This window comes from Danio aesculapii, chromosome 12, assembly GCF_903798145.1.
Source record: "Danio aesculapii chromosome 12, fDanAes4.1, whole genome shotgun sequence".
Taxonomy (NCBI): domain Eukaryota; kingdom Metazoa; phylum Chordata; class Actinopteri; order Cypriniformes; family Danionidae; genus Danio; species Danio aesculapii.
The window spans coordinates 32,108,140-32,126,928 of NC_079446.1; the positions used below are offsets into that span (position 1 = coordinate 32,108,140).

Consider the following 18,789-nt stretch of genomic DNA (forward strand, 5'->3'; position numbering starts at 1 on the left):
AAATGATGTGCTTTATGTAAATGTTTCTAAATATATATTTGTCTTCCAGTAAAGTTTGGATGCAAGTCAAAGAAATCCTGACCAACCTGCTTTCTCCAATGAGGAAATAGCCTGTCATTTTCTGCGACAGATAGGGTTTCTACAGACCTATTACCATGTCATATACAGATCAAGGCAAGTTTCTGCTAAGAAAACTCACAGATAGCTTTTGAATAGGTGCAACTTTAATATTTCTTTAAATGCATTAGTGCATTTATACATGCATGTGCAATACACAAGTAAAGGCTTTATAAAGCGATATTGTTTTGCACAATGTTGCTTCTGTGCTGTAGTTCACATGAGATGCATTGTGAGTGTCACCTTACTGCATGCCAGTGACAGATACTTAGTAGAAGAACACAAGAAGAGTTTGTGAAAATAACTGATTATCTATATTTTCCTAGAAATGCATTATCTCTGAATTCTGTGAGTCCAGTTACAGATCACTCTGGTTTCTAATAACACTGTTAGTTTTCTATACGTTCACCCTTTGTTTTAGTGTCATTGTGTGTATTTTACTTTTTTGTCCTCTGTGGCATTTTTTGTTCCTAGTACTGTTGAGAACAGAAAGCTGTGATTTTGGTTAGGCTTTCAGGTAAAACAGCCCTCTGCCAGTCACAAACAACAACATCTCATTTATCATCCGTTTGCATAATGTTGTCAAAGCCACCACATAATAAATATGATGTTGTTTATGTAGCATTCAATTTTAGTTTTCTGTTAAGCACTACACTGTAAAAACTGATGTAAAATTTTCAGTATTACTGGCAATTTTGGTTGCAAGTTATACTGCAAAATTTACAAGTGCAATGTAAATTAACAATTACAATTTTGCTGTAAATCTACAACACAGTTGTAATTGGTAATTTACAGTACGCTTGTAAATTTTGCCAGTAATACTGTAAAGATTGCCATTAATATTGTAAAAATGACCAGTAATACTGTAAAATTTTCAAGCGCACTGTAAATGTTAAAGTATTACCGAAGTAATACTGTACATTTTACAGTAATTATTTTACGGTATAGTTTAATACAGTAAATAAGTATGATGAAATTCAGTGTACACCTAATTGATGAGGCATATCATGTAGATTTACCCAGAATATTAATGTATGCTATCTTAAAAAAACTATATTCAATAATAATAAATACAAACAATAAAAAAAACTTAATAAAATATCATATTCATTTTCTGTGTTCATCTGTTTGCTAGTATGCATCATCATCAGTGCAATATATAATTGGTTTGATCTTTTTAATGCAGCAGATGCTGTATATGGTTTGTTAAATGGCTAAAACGTGCAGATTGTTCTGACATATTTTTCTTTCATCTTTTGAAGGTGATCTAAATATTCATGGCTTCAAATAGATAGAAAATGAACAGGCTTGTTCTGCAGTTCTGTGGATGTTTTGCCCTGCTGTTATATTTTCCAGTCATTCGAAGATGGGATCGGAGTTGATGGAACAAATTGTAAATAAATACATTAGAATATGCAATGTTTCATTTTTTTCATTACATTCAAATGTTTAATGATTACAACAACAAAAAAGTCTTGTCCAGCAGGTTTGGAACACACATCACATACGGTTACATATTAAAAGACTCTATATAAAGATCACAGTGAATAATTGAAGTTCTCTATAATTGTTGGTTTCAATCCACTCTCCTTAAAACCAGTAGCATGTACTCATTTGGCAGCGAGAATTATGGATCATTTATATATATTGTATTATCATATAGGTCAGAATAAGAATGTTTATTTTTTATTTTTACATATCTGCTGATATACCATATAACATTATGATAATAATGATATTTTTTTATATAGCGCCTTTAAAACTTAATCCCAAAGCGCTTCACACAAAAAAGACACAGAGGTAAAAACAATAACAGTAAAACATTCAAAATAGATGAAACATTCAATATCCAGAATCATAAAACACACACTAAAAACACACACCTCACGAATAGGCATATTACATTACATTACAGATTTAATATCCTTCTTATGTATGTAAATCTCTTTTGTGCATTTCATTTGATGCAGACACCAAAATGGAATGTTTCATCTTTGATCTTTTTTCATGCATGTAGACAGTGTCAAATCATAATAATATTAACATAAAAACAGCTCTGATTGTAAGATCATTGTAAGATCATTGTTCATTGCGATTTAAAGACAGCAGAGTAATAGATAAAAATGTGTCATGTCATGTTCAGCTCTTCAAAATGCGGCTGTGCTTTTTTTTTTTTCAGCATGCGGAAAAAACTGGTTTTCAGTGCCAGTGTAAATAAATGAAGTTTACAAGGAAGCTACCGGTCTTTGTTCTTGACTGTAATGTGAAGCGTCAGTGGAGATTCAGGTTAGATGCTTTGATTTTAAAAAAAGTTTCCCTTGAAAACAACAACATCTGAGCTCATTATGATTGTATAATAGTATGTTTGTGAAAACCATCAATCATGCATGAATAAACATAGTTGATACATCCAAAACAAACAAAAGGAGCTTCGGCGTTAATAATGCATTGGTGTATTTTGGATATGCGATTCTTAAAAATATGCAAACAAACAATATATTCTATATGTTGTATGCAAACAAACAATATATTGACTTTGTATATTGTAAAGTATCTAACCAGTATCAATGTAAAAGTAAAGTATACTTGAGCTCTGTTCTTCAACCAGAGATAACTTGGCTTTGTATATATTGTAAAGTATCTAACTAGTATCAATGTCAAAGTAAAGTATACTTGAGCTCTGTTCTTCAACCAGAGATGATTTGACTTTGTATATATTGTAAAGTATCTAACCAGTATCAATGTAAAAGTAAAGTATACTTGAGCTCTGTTCTTCAACCAGAGATGACTTGATTTATTTTCATTTGTGTGCATTCATTATTCACATTTAACTGCAATTTAGCATCTGTTGCAATGCAATTGTTTTGTTATTGTCTTTTATTATTATTATTATTATTATTATTATTATTATTATTATTATTATTATTATTATTATATGAAATAAGATTAATAAAAAATTATTATTATATTTAAACAAGCCTGATGTTTGACTCTTCATGCACATTATGGCTTATTTTTCTGTTTTAGTCTAATATTTTGTATTCCTGTGCAAACAAAGAAAACAAAATTACTATGTACTAATTCACACTTATAATTAATTTGCATATTAAATAGGCTACAATAATCATCCATTTAATATCATCCAGTATCTGATACAGTTTAATCATTGCATAAAGATTTAGAGCAATAGTTAAGTGCTTAAATACACAGAAAAGTTGAAAGCATTGTTTAAATGTTGTAAAATGTAATACACAGAAAAGTTGTGTGTATATGCATAGTAAATAAAGTACATCTTACTGTAAGTGCAGCTTTAAGAAACTAAAGTTTAGCAATGTGCATTTTTCACAGTGAATTTATCTTCATACTTTTAAAGTAATACTTTGTCCATAAAAATATGCACTAATATTCCCACTAGCCAGGTATATTACATATTAATGCTGTTTTCCACCCTTATGATAAGAGTTATATGTAAAGGCTTGTGATAAGAGTCTTATGATAAGAGTCATAAATGTCAAAATCCTGCAGACTCTTTAATCTTAAACAAGACGTTCATAATCTAATAATTCAATGCAATGATTCTATTGAGAGGTGATTTTTCTTTCATGTCTCGTTGGATTCATTGCTCAAAGGCTGGGATCCTGGAAGCCGGCGAATAGTGAGTTTCACCTACAGGTAATTTCAATAACATTATTGATAGGTTTGTAAATGTAGTCAGTCATAAAACATTACTGTGGATCACCATCTTACCTCGTCCTTGCTTAGTCTTTTAAGGTATGTCTGTATCTCATCTAATGTGTTTGTTAGCAAGTCATTGAGGGCCAGGATCTGATCACCCTTGTGGAAAAGATGTGACTCCTGAGTCTCCCGACACTCAGACACACTAGGAAGGAAAACATGAGATACAATGTAAGTTTTTATATGTTAATGTTTTCTTTGTCAGGAAGCATATTAATACAGTAACTGTCATTTATTAGTGAGAGTTGTACCATGGTTTGCCTTCCTCCTCTGTTAAAACCAGATTGTTCATCAGACTCTCTTGACTAATGCAGATCTCCTTTTCAACATGTGTTTCCGTTTCACTAAAAAAGCAGAAAAATCATCACCATATTCTTAAATATATTGGAAGATTTTAATTATGAAAGAATAAAATGTCATCCAACAATTGACAGATCATTTTACACTCACACAACAGCTGTTTCATGTAAGACGAAAGGGCCCTTGCTAGTAAAAAATTACTATTAGTTACAAGTTTATAGATTTTGTTTGCTTTTTTGTAATATTTTCACTTAATTTGTTTTTGTGGGCCTTCCCGGGCATCTTAAAACATGTCCTTAAATGAAACATCATGATGACTGCATCTCTCAGGTATGCTGAAACCTTGCCAACTATTTGCATAAAATGCAACAATCATCTAAAACCAGATCTGTTCAGCGAGTCTCAGAATGTTGCAATTCTCAAAACAGCAAAACACACAGTTCACAGATGCACATGTAAGAACACATGCAACAGGGTTGTTTTGATGTCTTTAAGAAAGAAATATCTATTGAGGCAAGGTTGATCCTGGACCATCAAATTAAAACATTTACTAAAGTTGATCAAGGACCATCAAATTTGTAAATTCACTAATGCTGATCCTGGACCATCAGATGTATAAATTCACTAATGTTGATCCTGGACCATCAAATTTGTAAATTCACTAATGTTGATCCTGGACCATCAAATTTGTAAATTCACTAATGTTGATCCTGGACCATCAAATTTATAATTTCACTAATGTTGATCCTGGACCATCAGATTTATAAATTCACTAATGTTGATCCTGGACCATCAAATTTATAATTTCACCAATGTTGATCCTGGACCATCAAATTTGTAATTTCACTAATGTTGATCCTGGACCATCAAATGTATAAATTCACTAATGTTGATCCTGGACCATCAAAGTTATAAATTCACTAATGTTGATCCTGGACCATCAAATTTATAAATTCACTAATGCTGATCCTGGACCATCAAATTTATAAATTCACTAATGTTGATCCTGGACCATCAAATTTATAAATTCACTAATGCTGATCCCGGACCATCAATTGCATAAATTCACTAATGCTGATCCTGGACCATCAAATTTGTAATTTCACTAATGTTGATCCTGGACCATCAAATGTATAAATTCACTAATGTTGATCCTGGACCATCAAAGTTATAAATTCACTAATGCTGATCCTGGACCATCAGATGTATAAATTCACTAATGTTGATCCTGGACCATCAAATTTGTTATTCACTAATGTTGATCCTGGACCATCAAATGTATAAATTCACTAATGTTGATCCTGGACCATCAGATATATAAATTCACTAATGTTGATCCTGGACCATCAAATTTACAATTTCACTAATGTTGATCCTGGACCATCAAATTTATAAATTCACTAATGCTGATCCTGGACCATCAAATGTATAAATTCACTAATGTTGATCCTGGACCATCAAATTTATAAATTCACTAATGTTGATCCTGGACCATCAAATGTATAAATTCACTAATGCTGATCCTGGACCATCAAATGTATAAATTCACTAATGTTGATCCTGGACCATCAAATTTACAATTTCACTAATGTTGATCCTGGACCATCAAATTTACAATTTCACTAATGCTGATCCTGGACCATCAAATTTACAATTTCACTAATGCTGATCCTGGACCATCAGATGTATAAATTCACTAATGTTGATCCTGGACCATCAAATTTACAATTTCACTAATGTTGATCCTGGACCATCAAATTTACAATTTCACTAATGTTGATCCTGGACCATCAGATGTATAAATTCACTAATGTTGATCCTGGACCATCAGATGTATACTGTAAATTCACTAATGCTGATCCTGGACCATCAAATTTATTAATTCACTAATGTTGATCATGGACCATCAATTGCATAAATTCACTAATGTTGATCCTGGACCATCAATTGCATAAATTCACTAATGCTGATCCTGGACCATCAATTGCATAAATTCACTAATGCTGATCCTGGACCATCAATTGCATAAATTCACTAATGTTGATCCTGGACCATCAAATTTACAAATTCACTAATGCTGATCATGGACCATCAATTGCATAAATTCACTAATGTTGATCCTGGACCATCAAATTTACAAATTCACTAATGCTGATCATGGACCATCAATTGCATAAATTCACTAATGTTGATCCTGGACCATCAATTGCATAAATTCACTAATGTTGATCCTGGACCATCAACTTTATAAATTCAATAATGTTGATCATTAGACCATCAAATATATTTTAATACAGTGTAAATTAACTGATGTTGATCCTGGACCATCAAATAGATTAAGTCATCAAAGTTGATCCTGGACCATTAAATTTAAAATTCACTAATGCTGATCCTGTACCACCAAATACTGTATGTTTTATTACAGTGTAAATTCAATAAATTAGTGAATTTATAATTCTGATGGTAACAAGTCTGATTACAATTTAAAATTACTGAAGGAAATATCCATTTGCAAATGAGTCAGGGCTAAGCAATTCAATCTTAACTTAATGCTTAAACAGCTATCATAACATAATTTATCAATATGTGGGTCTATTTGGATTCTCTGAAGCCACTGAAATAAAACAAATGTAAAACAGGAAATACCCTGGGACCATTGTTTTTGTTTATATCACTCGAAATGCTCTATATACTCAAAAATGCTCAAAAATATACTCAAATATATGCAATATTTACATGTATGTATTTATTATTACGTAATGAATATACACAGCACACAATAATTATAACTATTATTATTTTGAATGCGATTAATCACAATTCATTTTTGCCCAGCACAAAAAAAAAACATTAAGTACACATTGAAACTTGACTCACTAACATGATAACTGAAAAGTTACAAATTTAAAATTACTTTGTCTTCGTGCGTTCGGTGTCTGCCTTCTGGTCATCCTCCAATGCCATTTGCCTAATCCCAAAATACCATAGAAAAATAATTAAAATAAAATGTATATAAAAAAAGAAAATTAAGCCCGATGTGGGGAAAAGTGTCCTCTAACACTCACACTTTTGCCATGGAAATGTATTCAGTGGCTTCCTCTGGAGATTCATCCTCCTCCTCCTCGACCTTCTCATCCTTGAGATCGCTCAGAAACCTCTGTCAGAAAGAGGTTTGAGTTATGTACTGTATAAAGAGGGTAATATTCTGTAATATTTGTGCTTGTATTGAAAAAACATAAATATGTACCTTTCGCGGTTCTGCTACTGGAGCTTTGAAAAGAGTGCGAGGACAGGCATAGTAGCTTTGAGGTGATGAATATGTTGACATTAGAGCAGGTTCTTCTGACTTTCTTTCACCAGGCTGGTCTTCAATCTGTGGCTTTGGTGGTACATTCAAACTTCAACATTTTCTGGCAAAATTAGCTTAATGCTCCTTTAAGATTTAAGCGTTCACTAATAACTATTAGATAATTGAAGTATCAGTCATTAAAACTGTATTTGTTAACCACTAATCTCAATATGGCGAGTACAACCCTGTTAAAACTATGATCTGACTGATTGAAGCAGATAAAACGACTAGTAGCTTTTCCACAACTGCCATGATCTTAGTAAAACTGACATATGAAATATTTGTGCTCATGTTGAAGAAACTCGGTGTGTAGATATGTACCTTGTGCTGTTCTGCTACTGGAGCACTGAAAAGACTGCGAGGGCAGGCATAGTGACTTTGCGGTGAAGTTGACATTAGAGCAGCTTCTGAATCTTTTTCATCAGGCTGGTCTTCAGGCGTTGGTTGCCAATAGTTCATAGGTCCAGATATTGATTTGATGCCCTGATTCTGTAGGAAAAGGTTAAATATTTGTATCCTCTCAGACATTTTTTTGTTGTTATATTTAATTGAATTAAAAATGCATAAACAATCTAACCTGCCTATTTAACATAATCATCTAGATAAGCCTTTAAATTTCTGTATTCTAGAATTGTTATTATTCTGTATTCTAGTATTCTATTGTATTGTAAAAGTATTGTTTAAACGTGTTGAAAAATTCTTTGCTTCATTAAGCAACAATTGGCAAATATTTTTAAAATATTTTCAATTTTTAATTGAATAATAGTAATAGAATAGAAAGAGCGATAGGGAGAGATTTTAATGTTTACCTTATTATCTTTATCTGTATTTTGCATTTTGTTTTGTGAGTTCTGCAGTGCCGTGGTTATTGCATTGAGCCAGGAATCCACATCATCACTGAAAGCACAAAAAAACCCTTTAAAATGACTGTTTTTGGAAAATGTAATTGTTCAAAATCAAACCTAAAAGTTTCAAATTAAATTTGTATACAATTTTCTCTATACACTGTCTGACAAAAGTCTTGCTGCCAGTCCAAGTTTTAGGAACAACAAATAATAACGACTTCTAGTTAATCATTTGGTATCAGAAGTGGCTTATATGAAAAGAAAAAGGCCTCTAGAGTACACTTATTTTACCAAAATAAAATGTGATCATGCCTTAATTTTTATTTGTTTAATTAGGACAGTAAGGTCTGACTTTGCTTAGACAAAAGTCTTGTCACTAAATAATGTAGAGTATAGAATATAAAGTCATGGTGCAGTGGAAAAAGAATTGATAATGTGTATGACTCCCATGAGCTTGGACGACTACATCCTGCAATGACTCAAATAACTTTTTAATAAAGTCATCTGAAATGGCAAAGAAAGCATTCTTGCAAGACTCCCAGAGTTATCAAGATTCTTTGGATTCATCTTCAATGCCTCCTCCTTCATCTTACCCCAGACAGGCTCAATATTGTTCATATCTGATGACTGGGCTGGCCAATCCTGGAGCACCTTGACCTTCGATGCTTTCAGGAACTTTGATGTGGAGGCTGCAGTATGAGGAGCGCTAACCTGCTGAAGAATTCAGAAGAAGGTCTTCTGCAGTATTTGCGATGATTGGGATGCAGTTCAACAGATGATTCATCAAAAAATATCTACATTCTGCCACTTTTCCAAATAATCAACTAGATGTAAAGTTATTATTAGTTGCTCTTACAACCGGGATCTTTGACAAGACTTTTGTCAGGCAGTCTATGTTCATAGTATATTGATAGTCACTACATATACAATTGAAAAGCAGATGTTTTTGCAATTATATTTACTGTTTTTATCACGTTCTTTTCTTTGAGTTCATGTATTTAATTTACTTTTTATTAAATTTTTTTGTTTTAATAGTTGAATACCATCTAATTTATATGCAGATTTTTAAAAAGGTGATAACTCTGCCAGTTAGTCTTTGTTAGCACATTCTGAAAGACTCTATTTCAAATCTGCAAACAAAAGTTGATTTTTATAATTTCAAATTCTGCGCTACACCTTATGCGTACACATGGCTTCAAAATCAAAAGACCCGAATTAAAATCCACAAAACAATCTTCATTTTATGGAGGCTTTACTTATTATCTGTGCCTAAACCACACTGGCATTCACAAATCTTTTGCATGTTGTAATAGTAATGATTGATATGGTCAAAATGGTGGCAAACCTGTTTTGTCCAATGAGAAAGTAGTCTCTAGTTTCCACCGTCAAGAACAGCACAGAGGATGGAGGACACTTGAAGTGTTTCTGGATCCAGGGCCATCTTGAATGTGCCTCTGGGGCAGTAGACAACAAGCTGATTCTTTAAAACAGAAATACTTTAATATGGGATAAAATGCTTTGATTATTTATTAATGAATTATTCTCTTTTACTTTGCAAGATCTATTGTTCCCAAAGGTTTGTCTCTGCTTTCATTATTTCGATAATATGATAGGTGGTAGTCATCTTTATCCACCTTGGAGAGCACAAAGAAACGGCGCTTCCATGATTTCTGTAAATAAAGTGTCATTCGTTTCATTAACAAAGCAGTGGGTTATACTGATAATTCAGGTTTAATTTGAGACATACAATGCCTTTGGCCGGTGGAGATTTGTTCAAGTATCCAGTGTGGATTTCCTCCACCATTGCTGAAACACATTTAAAAATGATGATTGCAATAGAGTTTATTCATTGCTTTCCTTCATTACCCTGTGTCTCAAATATATCTTAGACTTACCTGATTTAGTTGTGTTGCTCATGTTGTTGTCTTATTGCTGAAATAGATGTGAATTTTTAGGTGAAGTCAGAATTATTTCTGTCACACGTATCACAAAGCATAATCATATCATTAGCCATATTCTATATTATTGCCTTACCTTGTGTCACAAAAAGTAGTGTCTTCTGTTCAGATCTCAACTTTCATTTTATAGCAGCTGTTTAGAAGGAAGCACAAGGCTTTTTGTTATTTCCGCAGTTATGTCAGGAGGAGTTATACCTGGTTATACCTGTATGCAAACTCAAGATTAAGGTCCCTCCTTAATTTGTAAAAATTACCAGACAGACAAGGTACAATAATGTCTTTGAGTTTTTATGAAAACTTAAAAAAAAAGAGTAATTTCTTTACAGCCACCAGTTTATAAAGCAGATTTAAAAATGGCCACAGACTTGCCAAAGTGCTGTACAGGTAAGACTAAAAAGATAGACTAATAGCATGCAAAACAGATAAAACATGACACTTATTATTAAAGAATAAATTAGTTTTGAGACAATTCTAGAACAACGTAGAAGCCAATAAAACATGGGAGTTTGTTCCACAGTATGGGGTCGGCCACTTTAAATGCCAGATTTTCCAGATAGACACAGAGATGTCACATATTATAACTGCCGGTTAACTATGTTTATAATAAATTAAACTGATAAAGTTATTAATAATCAGTTATTAGTTAGTCAATTAGTAAAAGTTATTACTTACAAAGTTATTGTAACTAATAACCTCAACTTTTCTAATTTTGATGCATTTGACTTTGCAATGCAATAATGTGCACCTTTTGTAAAGCTGCTTTAAAACTATAATTATCATGAAAAGAAAATTATAGAAATAAACTTAAAACTTGGAAAAAGGGGCTAATTCATACAAAGTAGTACAACTTTTTCAACAAATATTTAAAAGGAGACGTGCCTCCGATTTGATGAACATGAAAGTGAAGTTGAATATCTCCCATGGCCTGCAGAGTCACCAGAGCTAAATGTTATTGAGCCACTTTGGGGTCTTCTGGTCACTGTGCAGGGCTTGTATCTGTCATTCCTAAGACAAATTATTTTGGCCGCAAAAGGAGGTCCTACACCACACTAATGAAGTGTTGTGCTCTATAACCAGGCATTTCAGTTTCATTGTCCAAACCCTGTTTGTGTGTGTGTATACACACACACACATACACATACACATACATACAACAGTTCTGTCTGGTTCTTGAATCTGATTGGCTGATAGCCTTGCAATATTCTGCAAATAGCAGCACTCATACAGCCTCTTAACCCTTCTCATACAGCCTGTCAACTCTTTGACAAATATTGCTGCTGTAGGACAACATAATGTACTTTTGAGTTTTTTTAATGAAGAATATAGTTGTTAAGATTATAACTATGCTGTTTATTTATAAAGATTGTATCTATTTTGAATATTTATAATTTCAGAGAGACAGTGTGTTGGCGGCCGTTAGTCTGTCATTGAGCAAAGACGGTTGGCATTGTCCATCCACAAGATGGCGATAGAGACTGCATAATAAGCCCTTGGGGGAGAAAAATAAAGCATAATTTCTAACTACAGCTGATCAAATCATTATTAAACTGGTAATTGACTTTCTGAGTCGATCTCTGTTGTATTTTGTAGTGCTGTATCTATACCATATAATTGTAGTGTATTGAGTGTGAGATTGGATTTATCATCAGGAATGTGTGTTTTTGTGTTGGCCATTCTTTGTATAACACTAAGTTACTTTTTGGTTGGCCATCTGTTTATTTCTAATGAGTTTCCTGTTTTCGTTACTGCAGGGTAGTTCAGTAAAAAGAAAAAAGAAAGACGTCAGCTACAGATGTAAAGGAATGGAGGAAGAAAGTAGTTCCTCATACAAAAGGGTTTGAGGACTTGATTTTTTTTAATAAACACGATTATGCCATCAAACTGTTGTATAAATGCAATATCACACTCGTAGCAGTGCGATATGGCTGAATATGGTCACTGGTGCCTCGAGCCAACGCACGCCTTCCTCCAGTGCTGATATACAGCCATACATAAATGCATACATACATACATACATACATACATACATACATATATATATATATTTTATATATATAAAATTTCTTTTTTTTATTAAAATGCTTGCAGAAAATGTTTCAAAAATTTTAATAATACTTCACATTGTAACAGTGTGCAAACACATGTATTTCTACAGCATAATTCATCTGCATATAAAAATAAACTACATATTCTTCAGTGATCATTTATCAAGAGTAACTGACACATTTTAATCATTGATTAATCAATAATAGCAAAACATCATTGTTTAAATGCATTGCAAAATATAATACACATAAATGTTTATATACACAGTATATAAAGTATCTCATACTGTTAGAAAGTGCAGCTTTAAAGAGCTTATAATATATGAACAGTTTAGAACTGCGTATTTTGCTGTGAATTATCCTTCATACTTGTTATAAAGTAATACTTAAGTCTTGTTTTTCAAATAAACAAACATTAACTCATATTCCCACTACTGTCTCATATAGTACATACAGTATATATACAGCCAGTTTCTTTTAAGATCAGTGACTTTAAAAGTCAATTTACATATTTACATGCTTTATGTACAGTACTGTACATGCACAGAGGACAAATACTTTGGATAACCTCATTGCCTCTTCTGTAACTTATTAATGCTGTGTTTTCCTCCTTTATGGCTGGAATCTAAAGAATAAATGCCAAACAACCTGGAAGTCATAACCTTGAACTACACTTGTGCACAACATTTCTGATATCTCAATGGTTGCTGTCGAGAGATGATGTGATGTTTCTGTCATGTCCTTAGTGTGATGGACAGGCTTCACTGTGGAGAGGCTGGGATCCTGGAAGTCGCCGAATGGTGAGTTTAACCTACAAGCAATTTCAATAATGTTATTTATAGCTTTCTGAATGCTGTGGTGATTTATTTATTTTTTTTCTGTAGATCATCATCTTACCTCATCCTTGCTGAGTCTTCTAAGGTATGTCTGTATCTCATCTACTGTGTCTATCAGCAGATCGTTGAAGGCCAGGATCTGATCACCCTTGTGGAAAAGACACGAGTCCTCACTCTGCCGACACTCAGACACACTGGACAGAAAAACATGAGATACAATGTAAGTTGTTTGTGCTTGGGATTTTGAATACTACATAGTAATAACTGTAATTTATTAGTGAGAGTTGTACCATGGTTTGCCTTCTTCCTCCGTTAAAACCAGACAGTTTTTCAGGCTGTTTTGACTAATGCAGATCTCCTTTTCAACATGTGTTTCCGTTCCACTACAGAATAAAAATATGCATTAATAAAATGACAAAACACGCAAAAACATATTTTTCATAACCTTATAGACCAGGGCTGTCCAAACTCGCTCTTGGAGGGCCGGTGTCCTGCATAGTTTAGCTCCAACTTCCTTCAACACACCTCCCTGAAAGTTTCTAGTACACCTAGATAGAGCTTGATAAGCTGGTTCAGGTGTATTTTATTGGGGTTGGAACTAAAATATGCAGGACACCAGCCCTCCAGGACTGAGTTTGGACACCCCTGTTATAGGCGATCAAATGACATAGAAATTTTCAATATTTGTTTGCACTCTTAGAAGTAAATGTCCTCTATTTGTGCTTGAAAAAAAACCTTTAACATCAATGGTAATATTGAATACATTCTTTAAGTATTTAGTGAAGTTTTTTTGAGCTCTTATTCATCTTAAAAGGATGCCATTTCAAATACATATACAATGTTGTCATTTCATTTCATATGCAGAACAAAATTCTGTTGTTATGAAGCCTTGATTCTGGCAATAAATATATCATATATTTCATATATCATTTAAATGAAATAATATGTATCATTAATTAGCTGGAGGGGGAGTAATGGCTACATACAATAGTTACATACATGTTTCACAACAGCTACAAATAAGGCCTGCCGAGTGAACTTGTCAATCCATTTTAAAGGATGACGCAAAAGAATGTAAACAGGTGCAGTCTGACCAGTCAGAGTACAGCTTTACCTAAACGTGACTGACATACACACATAAACACATGCGATTTAAATTGTTGCCTTGTTAAAGTCAACTGAACCAAGAAAAAAAAAATGCTATTTTGTTAAACTGTTTGATCCCAACCGATCTCCAGGTCTAAAAAGCCCTTAGTGTTATTGTTGAAGTCAGAATTATTAGCCCTTCTTTTAAAAAAAAAAAAAAAAAAACCCATTTCTCGAATGATGTTTACTGAAGCAAGAAATTTTTCACAGTATTTTCAATAATATTTTTTCGTCTGGAGAAAGTCTTATTTGTATTATTTTGGCTAGAATAAAAGCAGTTTTAAATTTTTTAAAAACCATTTGAGGGTCAATATTATTAGCCATTTTAAGCAGTATTTGATTTCGATTGTCTACAGAACAAACCATCATTATAAAATGAGTTACCTAATTACCCTAACTTGCCTAATTAACCTAGTTAAGCATTTAAATTGCACTTTAAGATGAATATTAGTATCTTTAAAAATTTCTAGTAAAATATTATGCACTGTCACCAAGGCAAAGATAAAAGAAATCAGTTATTAGAAATTAGTTGTTAAAACTATTATGTTTAGAAATCTGTTAAAAAATATTTTCATTAAACAAAAATTGGGGGAAAATATACAGGGGGCTAATAATTCTGACTTCAACTGTATATTGAGAAAGCTGGTGGATATGAATGAATTAAAATCACCTTTTGTTTGAAGGTGCTTTGTCCAGCTCAGTCGATGCATGGTTACCATTGAAGTTGTGATGACGTGGTTGTGAATGCTCACGTGAATCAGAATTTCTCTTTTCTTTATTCGTTCTAAGGAAAATTAATAGAAAGTGAATGAAGCTGCTCATGCGTATTTCATGTTTGATTTTCAATGCTGTCATAACATTGCCAAGAGATTTACTTTTGATTTTCGGCATCTGTTTCCTCGTTGACTGCGCCATTGCACACAGACGGATCGCGACCATCAATGCAACTGAAAAAGACATGCAAAAATAACACAACGTTAGTCAAGTTTAGAGTTCTGGTCAAATATGATTGCATCTTTCAGGTATCAAGATGCTAAAACCATGTCAAGTGTTCTAATCTTAACATTCGCCCATGACCAGACCTGTTCTGCAAGACTGGAGACATCTGAACAACAAAACACACTGTTCAGCAGCACTAAGATAAAGAGTTGTTTTGTAGTCTTTAAATAAACCAAGAATCACATCTATGTGTAGCATCTGAGGCACAGAGTGCAATGAACTTATGGTGAACGTGCCAGAATGTCTCAAAGGCAATACACAGCAAATTCATCCAAACTTTCGCAACTGAGACAACAGCAATGTCATTGTGAGTCAGAGACTTTATAATTACCTTTGTGCGCATGCAGTGCTTTTCTCCTGCTGGTCATCTTCCAAAGCTATTTGTCTAATCCACACACAGAAAAAAGAGCAATTCAATTAAAATGTCTTTTCAAACTTTAAAATAAAACTAAAAATCATCTCAAACACTTACACTGATGCCATGCACATATATTCACTGCTCTTTTCTGGAGATTTATCTTCCTCCTTTGTCTTCTCATCTTGAACCTCAATAACTGAGAGCTGTCAGAAAGATGTGTGGCTTTATTTTGTGCTTGAGTATTGGTGGGCATACTGTATGTTAAAGAATAGATGTATAAGCATGTCTAACCTTGCGCTCTGCCGGTACTGAAGGTTCACTGAACTTGCGAGGGTAGTCATAATGGCTTTGTGTTGAAAAGGAAGCCGACATTAGAGCAGGCGCTGACCATCTTTCATCATGGTGATCTTCAACTTTTGGTTCTGAGCAGTTTAGAGGTGCAGATATTGATCTGATTCTGTTGTCCTGTCGAGAAAAAGTTAGTGAGCTTACACATCTTTCAAACCCTTGAAAGAGCACTGAAGTGCTTAAAATTAAATAGTACACAGATATAAACTACAATTAAAGACAAGCCCCCCTAAGAAATTATTATTTTTTGGATTGAAAACAAACTAATTAACCTAATTATTATTTTTAAATAATTCTTTTTTAGAGGGTTTTCATCTTTAATTGAGATAGGACAGTGGAGGTTACAGACAGGAAAGTATTGAGAGCAGAGAGAGGGAAAGGATCGGTAAAGGACCTCGAGCCGGGAATTGAACTCGGGTCATCGTGAGCACCATGGTGCTATATGTCAGCGCGCTTAACCACAAAGCTATTATTATTAATTATTCATCATTAATTCCTAATTAATTTTACTTGGTTATCCAAATTACCCTGGTTAAACCTTTAAATTACACCTTAATCTGAATAGTGTCTAACAAAAACTAGTAAAATATTATGTGCTGTCATCATAACAAAAGATATTAGGCATTAGAAATTATTTATTTAAAATATTATCTATAAAAATGAGTTCTTCTCTTCGTTAAAAAGAGCTTGTAACATTTTTAGTGGTAATAAGTTTGCCCTTAACTGTGTCAACCTTGTGAATTTAATAATAAGTAAAAATAAAGAATTATGTAAAGGAATAATAAGAAGAAATCTTAGCAAATGTTGAATACTTTAAAGAAACTACATTTGCTCATATTTCATTTTTATTTCAAATAATTGGTAATAATACAAAAAAGAGAGAGATTCTTTTTAAAGTTTACCTGCGGGGGATCATCTGTATTTGGTTTACATTGTGATTTCTTCAGTGCAGTGACTATTGCATTGAGCCAGCCATCCACATCATCACTGAAAGCAGCAGAAAAGATTGTACTTTAAACACAAAAAATAACAACTCTCAGACATGTCTAAAAAGAGCGACATCTAGTGTAAATAATTTTTAATTAGTGAGGAGTCTTTGAGACTCCATGAGCTCAATTGTCGGAAGCTTTGAATAGTTTTTTGCCTGCATCATGCTGGCTTTCAGAGAACTATTTTTATGACGGTAATGATAGACATGGTCAAAATGATGGTGGCAAACCTGTTTTGTCCAATGAGAAAATAGTCTCTAGTTTCCACCGTCATGAAGAGCACAGAGGATGAAGGACACTTGAAGTGTTTTTGGATCCAGTCCCATGTTGGATGTGTCTCTGGGCTAGTAAACAACAGGCTTATCCTTTAAAACAGAAACACTTTCTCGTTATACTGTAAAAATACTTCATTTATTCACAGTATTCATGTGTCTTTTTTCTTACTTGGAAAGATCTATCTTTCCCAAAGGCTTGTCTCTCTTTTCGTTGCTTGGATAATATGTCAGCTGGTGGTTATTATCAACAGTCTTGGAGAGCACAAAAAAACGCCGCTTCCATGATTTCTGTGACAGCTAGAATATGTTAAGCGATTAGTTTCACTAACAGAGATCTGCTTTTATTAACTTGCAGATATTTCAATTTCACGTTATTGCAATATTAAACTTACAAGGTTTTTTGCAATGATCGGTGAAGCAGGAGATTTCTGCAAATATCCAGTGTACATTTCCTCTACCATTACTGGTTCCTTGTAAAACTTTGCATTCGCTGTGGCAGGAAAAAAAACTAGTCAGAATTAAATACTCAGATAACAACTGAACTTACAATTGAACTAAAATGTCCTTCCTCCTTATCCAAGATTTTAGACTTACATGATTTAGTTTTGTTGCTCATGATGATGCTTTAGTTCTATAATAGATATAAGAATAGAAAAGTTTGTTATTTTACTGTAAGCACTGACAAAAGAGACTAAAAGATGTAAACAACAAGGTTCCATTGGTTATTGTTAGCTTACTAACATTACAAACAAAAAAATGAGTAATACAGTATTGATTTGTTTTATTATTAAAGAGCAATACAGTTGTTCATTGTTAGTTCTTGCTAACTCTGCATTAATGTTTACAAGCATACGCTGTAAAAATGCTGGGTTCCACATAATCGAATTGTGTTTGGACAACATGAAGGAATTAAGTTAGGTTTGTAATAAGTTATTAGTTTTTGCAAACCTAAGTAGATTGAACATAAAACAATTAGGTTGTCCCAAAAAAACCCTCAAGAATCGTGTTGTTTCAGCTTGTTTTATGTAAGTAGTTTGAACAAACAGTAAATGTAATTTTTAGTGTAAATTTAGATTTGAATAATGTGTTAAACTTATTAAATGTTAAACCTTGATTAATAATTATAAGTAATGCTCTACAAGTAGTGTTTGTAGTGTAAGTTAATAAATACATTAACTTAAGGAACCTTATTGCAAAGTGTGGTCAAAACAACAGTTTAATACAATGTCATTGCAAAAGTGGAAACTAACTGTCATGTTATTATTATATCTATGCAAGCATCACAAAGCAGAATAATCAAATCAGCAGCTATAGACTGTTCCCTTACCTTGTGTCACAGTAAAAATAGTGTCCTCTAAGTTATTCAGCTCTCACAAAGTGCAACTTATAGGGAAGCTGAAGGATTTTTGTTTCGTCTAGAGAGTAATACCGGTAACAGGAGGAGTTTCTGGTTATACTGTATGTAAGCTCAGGTTTAAGGTCCCTCCTA

General features: G+C 33.1%; 2 protein-coding genes across 3 annotated transcripts; both read right to left on the bottom strand.

Annotated features, from left to right (window-relative positions):
• Window positions 1-1,661: 1,661 nt before the first annotated feature.
• Window positions 1,662-10,469, bottom strand: plekhs1.2 (pleckstrin homology domain containing S1, tandem duplicate 2). Of its 2 annotated transcripts, none has more exons than XM_056469903.1 (13): window positions 10,381-10,469; window positions 10,242-10,278; window positions 10,094-10,152; window positions 9,898-10,016; window positions 9,692-9,826; window positions 8,311-8,398; window positions 7,823-7,990; window positions 7,400-7,525; window positions 7,218-7,309; window positions 7,067-7,120; window positions 4,104-4,196; window positions 3,865-3,997; window positions 1,662-3,783 (listed from the first exon to the last, which is right to left on the bottom strand). In XM_056469903.1, the coding sequence occupies exons 2-13, from the start codon at window positions 10,261-10,263 to the stop codon at window positions 3,718-3,720; spliced, it is 1,155 nt and encodes a 384-aa protein (XP_056325878.1). In that variant the 5' UTR covers window positions 10,264-10,278; window positions 10,381-10,469; the 3' UTR covers window positions 1,662-3,717. The 2 variants fall into 2 exon arrangements, with proteins under 2 accessions (XP_056325878.1, XP_056325877.1); XM_056469902.1 differs by having other exon boundaries at window positions 7,400-7,531.
• Window positions 10,470-12,394: 1,925 nt separating this feature from the next.
• plekhs1.3 (pleckstrin homology domain containing S1, tandem duplicate 3) lies at window positions 12,395-18,727 on the bottom strand. The gene is made up of 14 exons (XM_056469901.1): window positions 18,628-18,727; window positions 17,895-17,931; window positions 17,693-17,790; window positions 17,470-17,597; window positions 17,256-17,390; window positions 16,939-17,023; window positions 15,980-16,153; window positions 15,803-15,891; window positions 15,662-15,715; window positions 15,207-15,278; window positions 15,002-15,115; window positions 13,476-13,568; window positions 13,247-13,379; window positions 12,395-13,160 (listed from the first exon to the last, which is right to left on the bottom strand). The coding sequence occupies exons 2-14, from the start codon at window positions 17,914-17,916 to the stop codon at window positions 13,092-13,094; spliced, it is 1,266 nt and encodes a 421-aa protein (XP_056325876.1). The 5' UTR covers window positions 17,917-17,931; window positions 18,628-18,727; the 3' UTR covers window positions 12,395-13,091.
• Window positions 18,728-18,789: the final 62 nt, after the last annotated feature.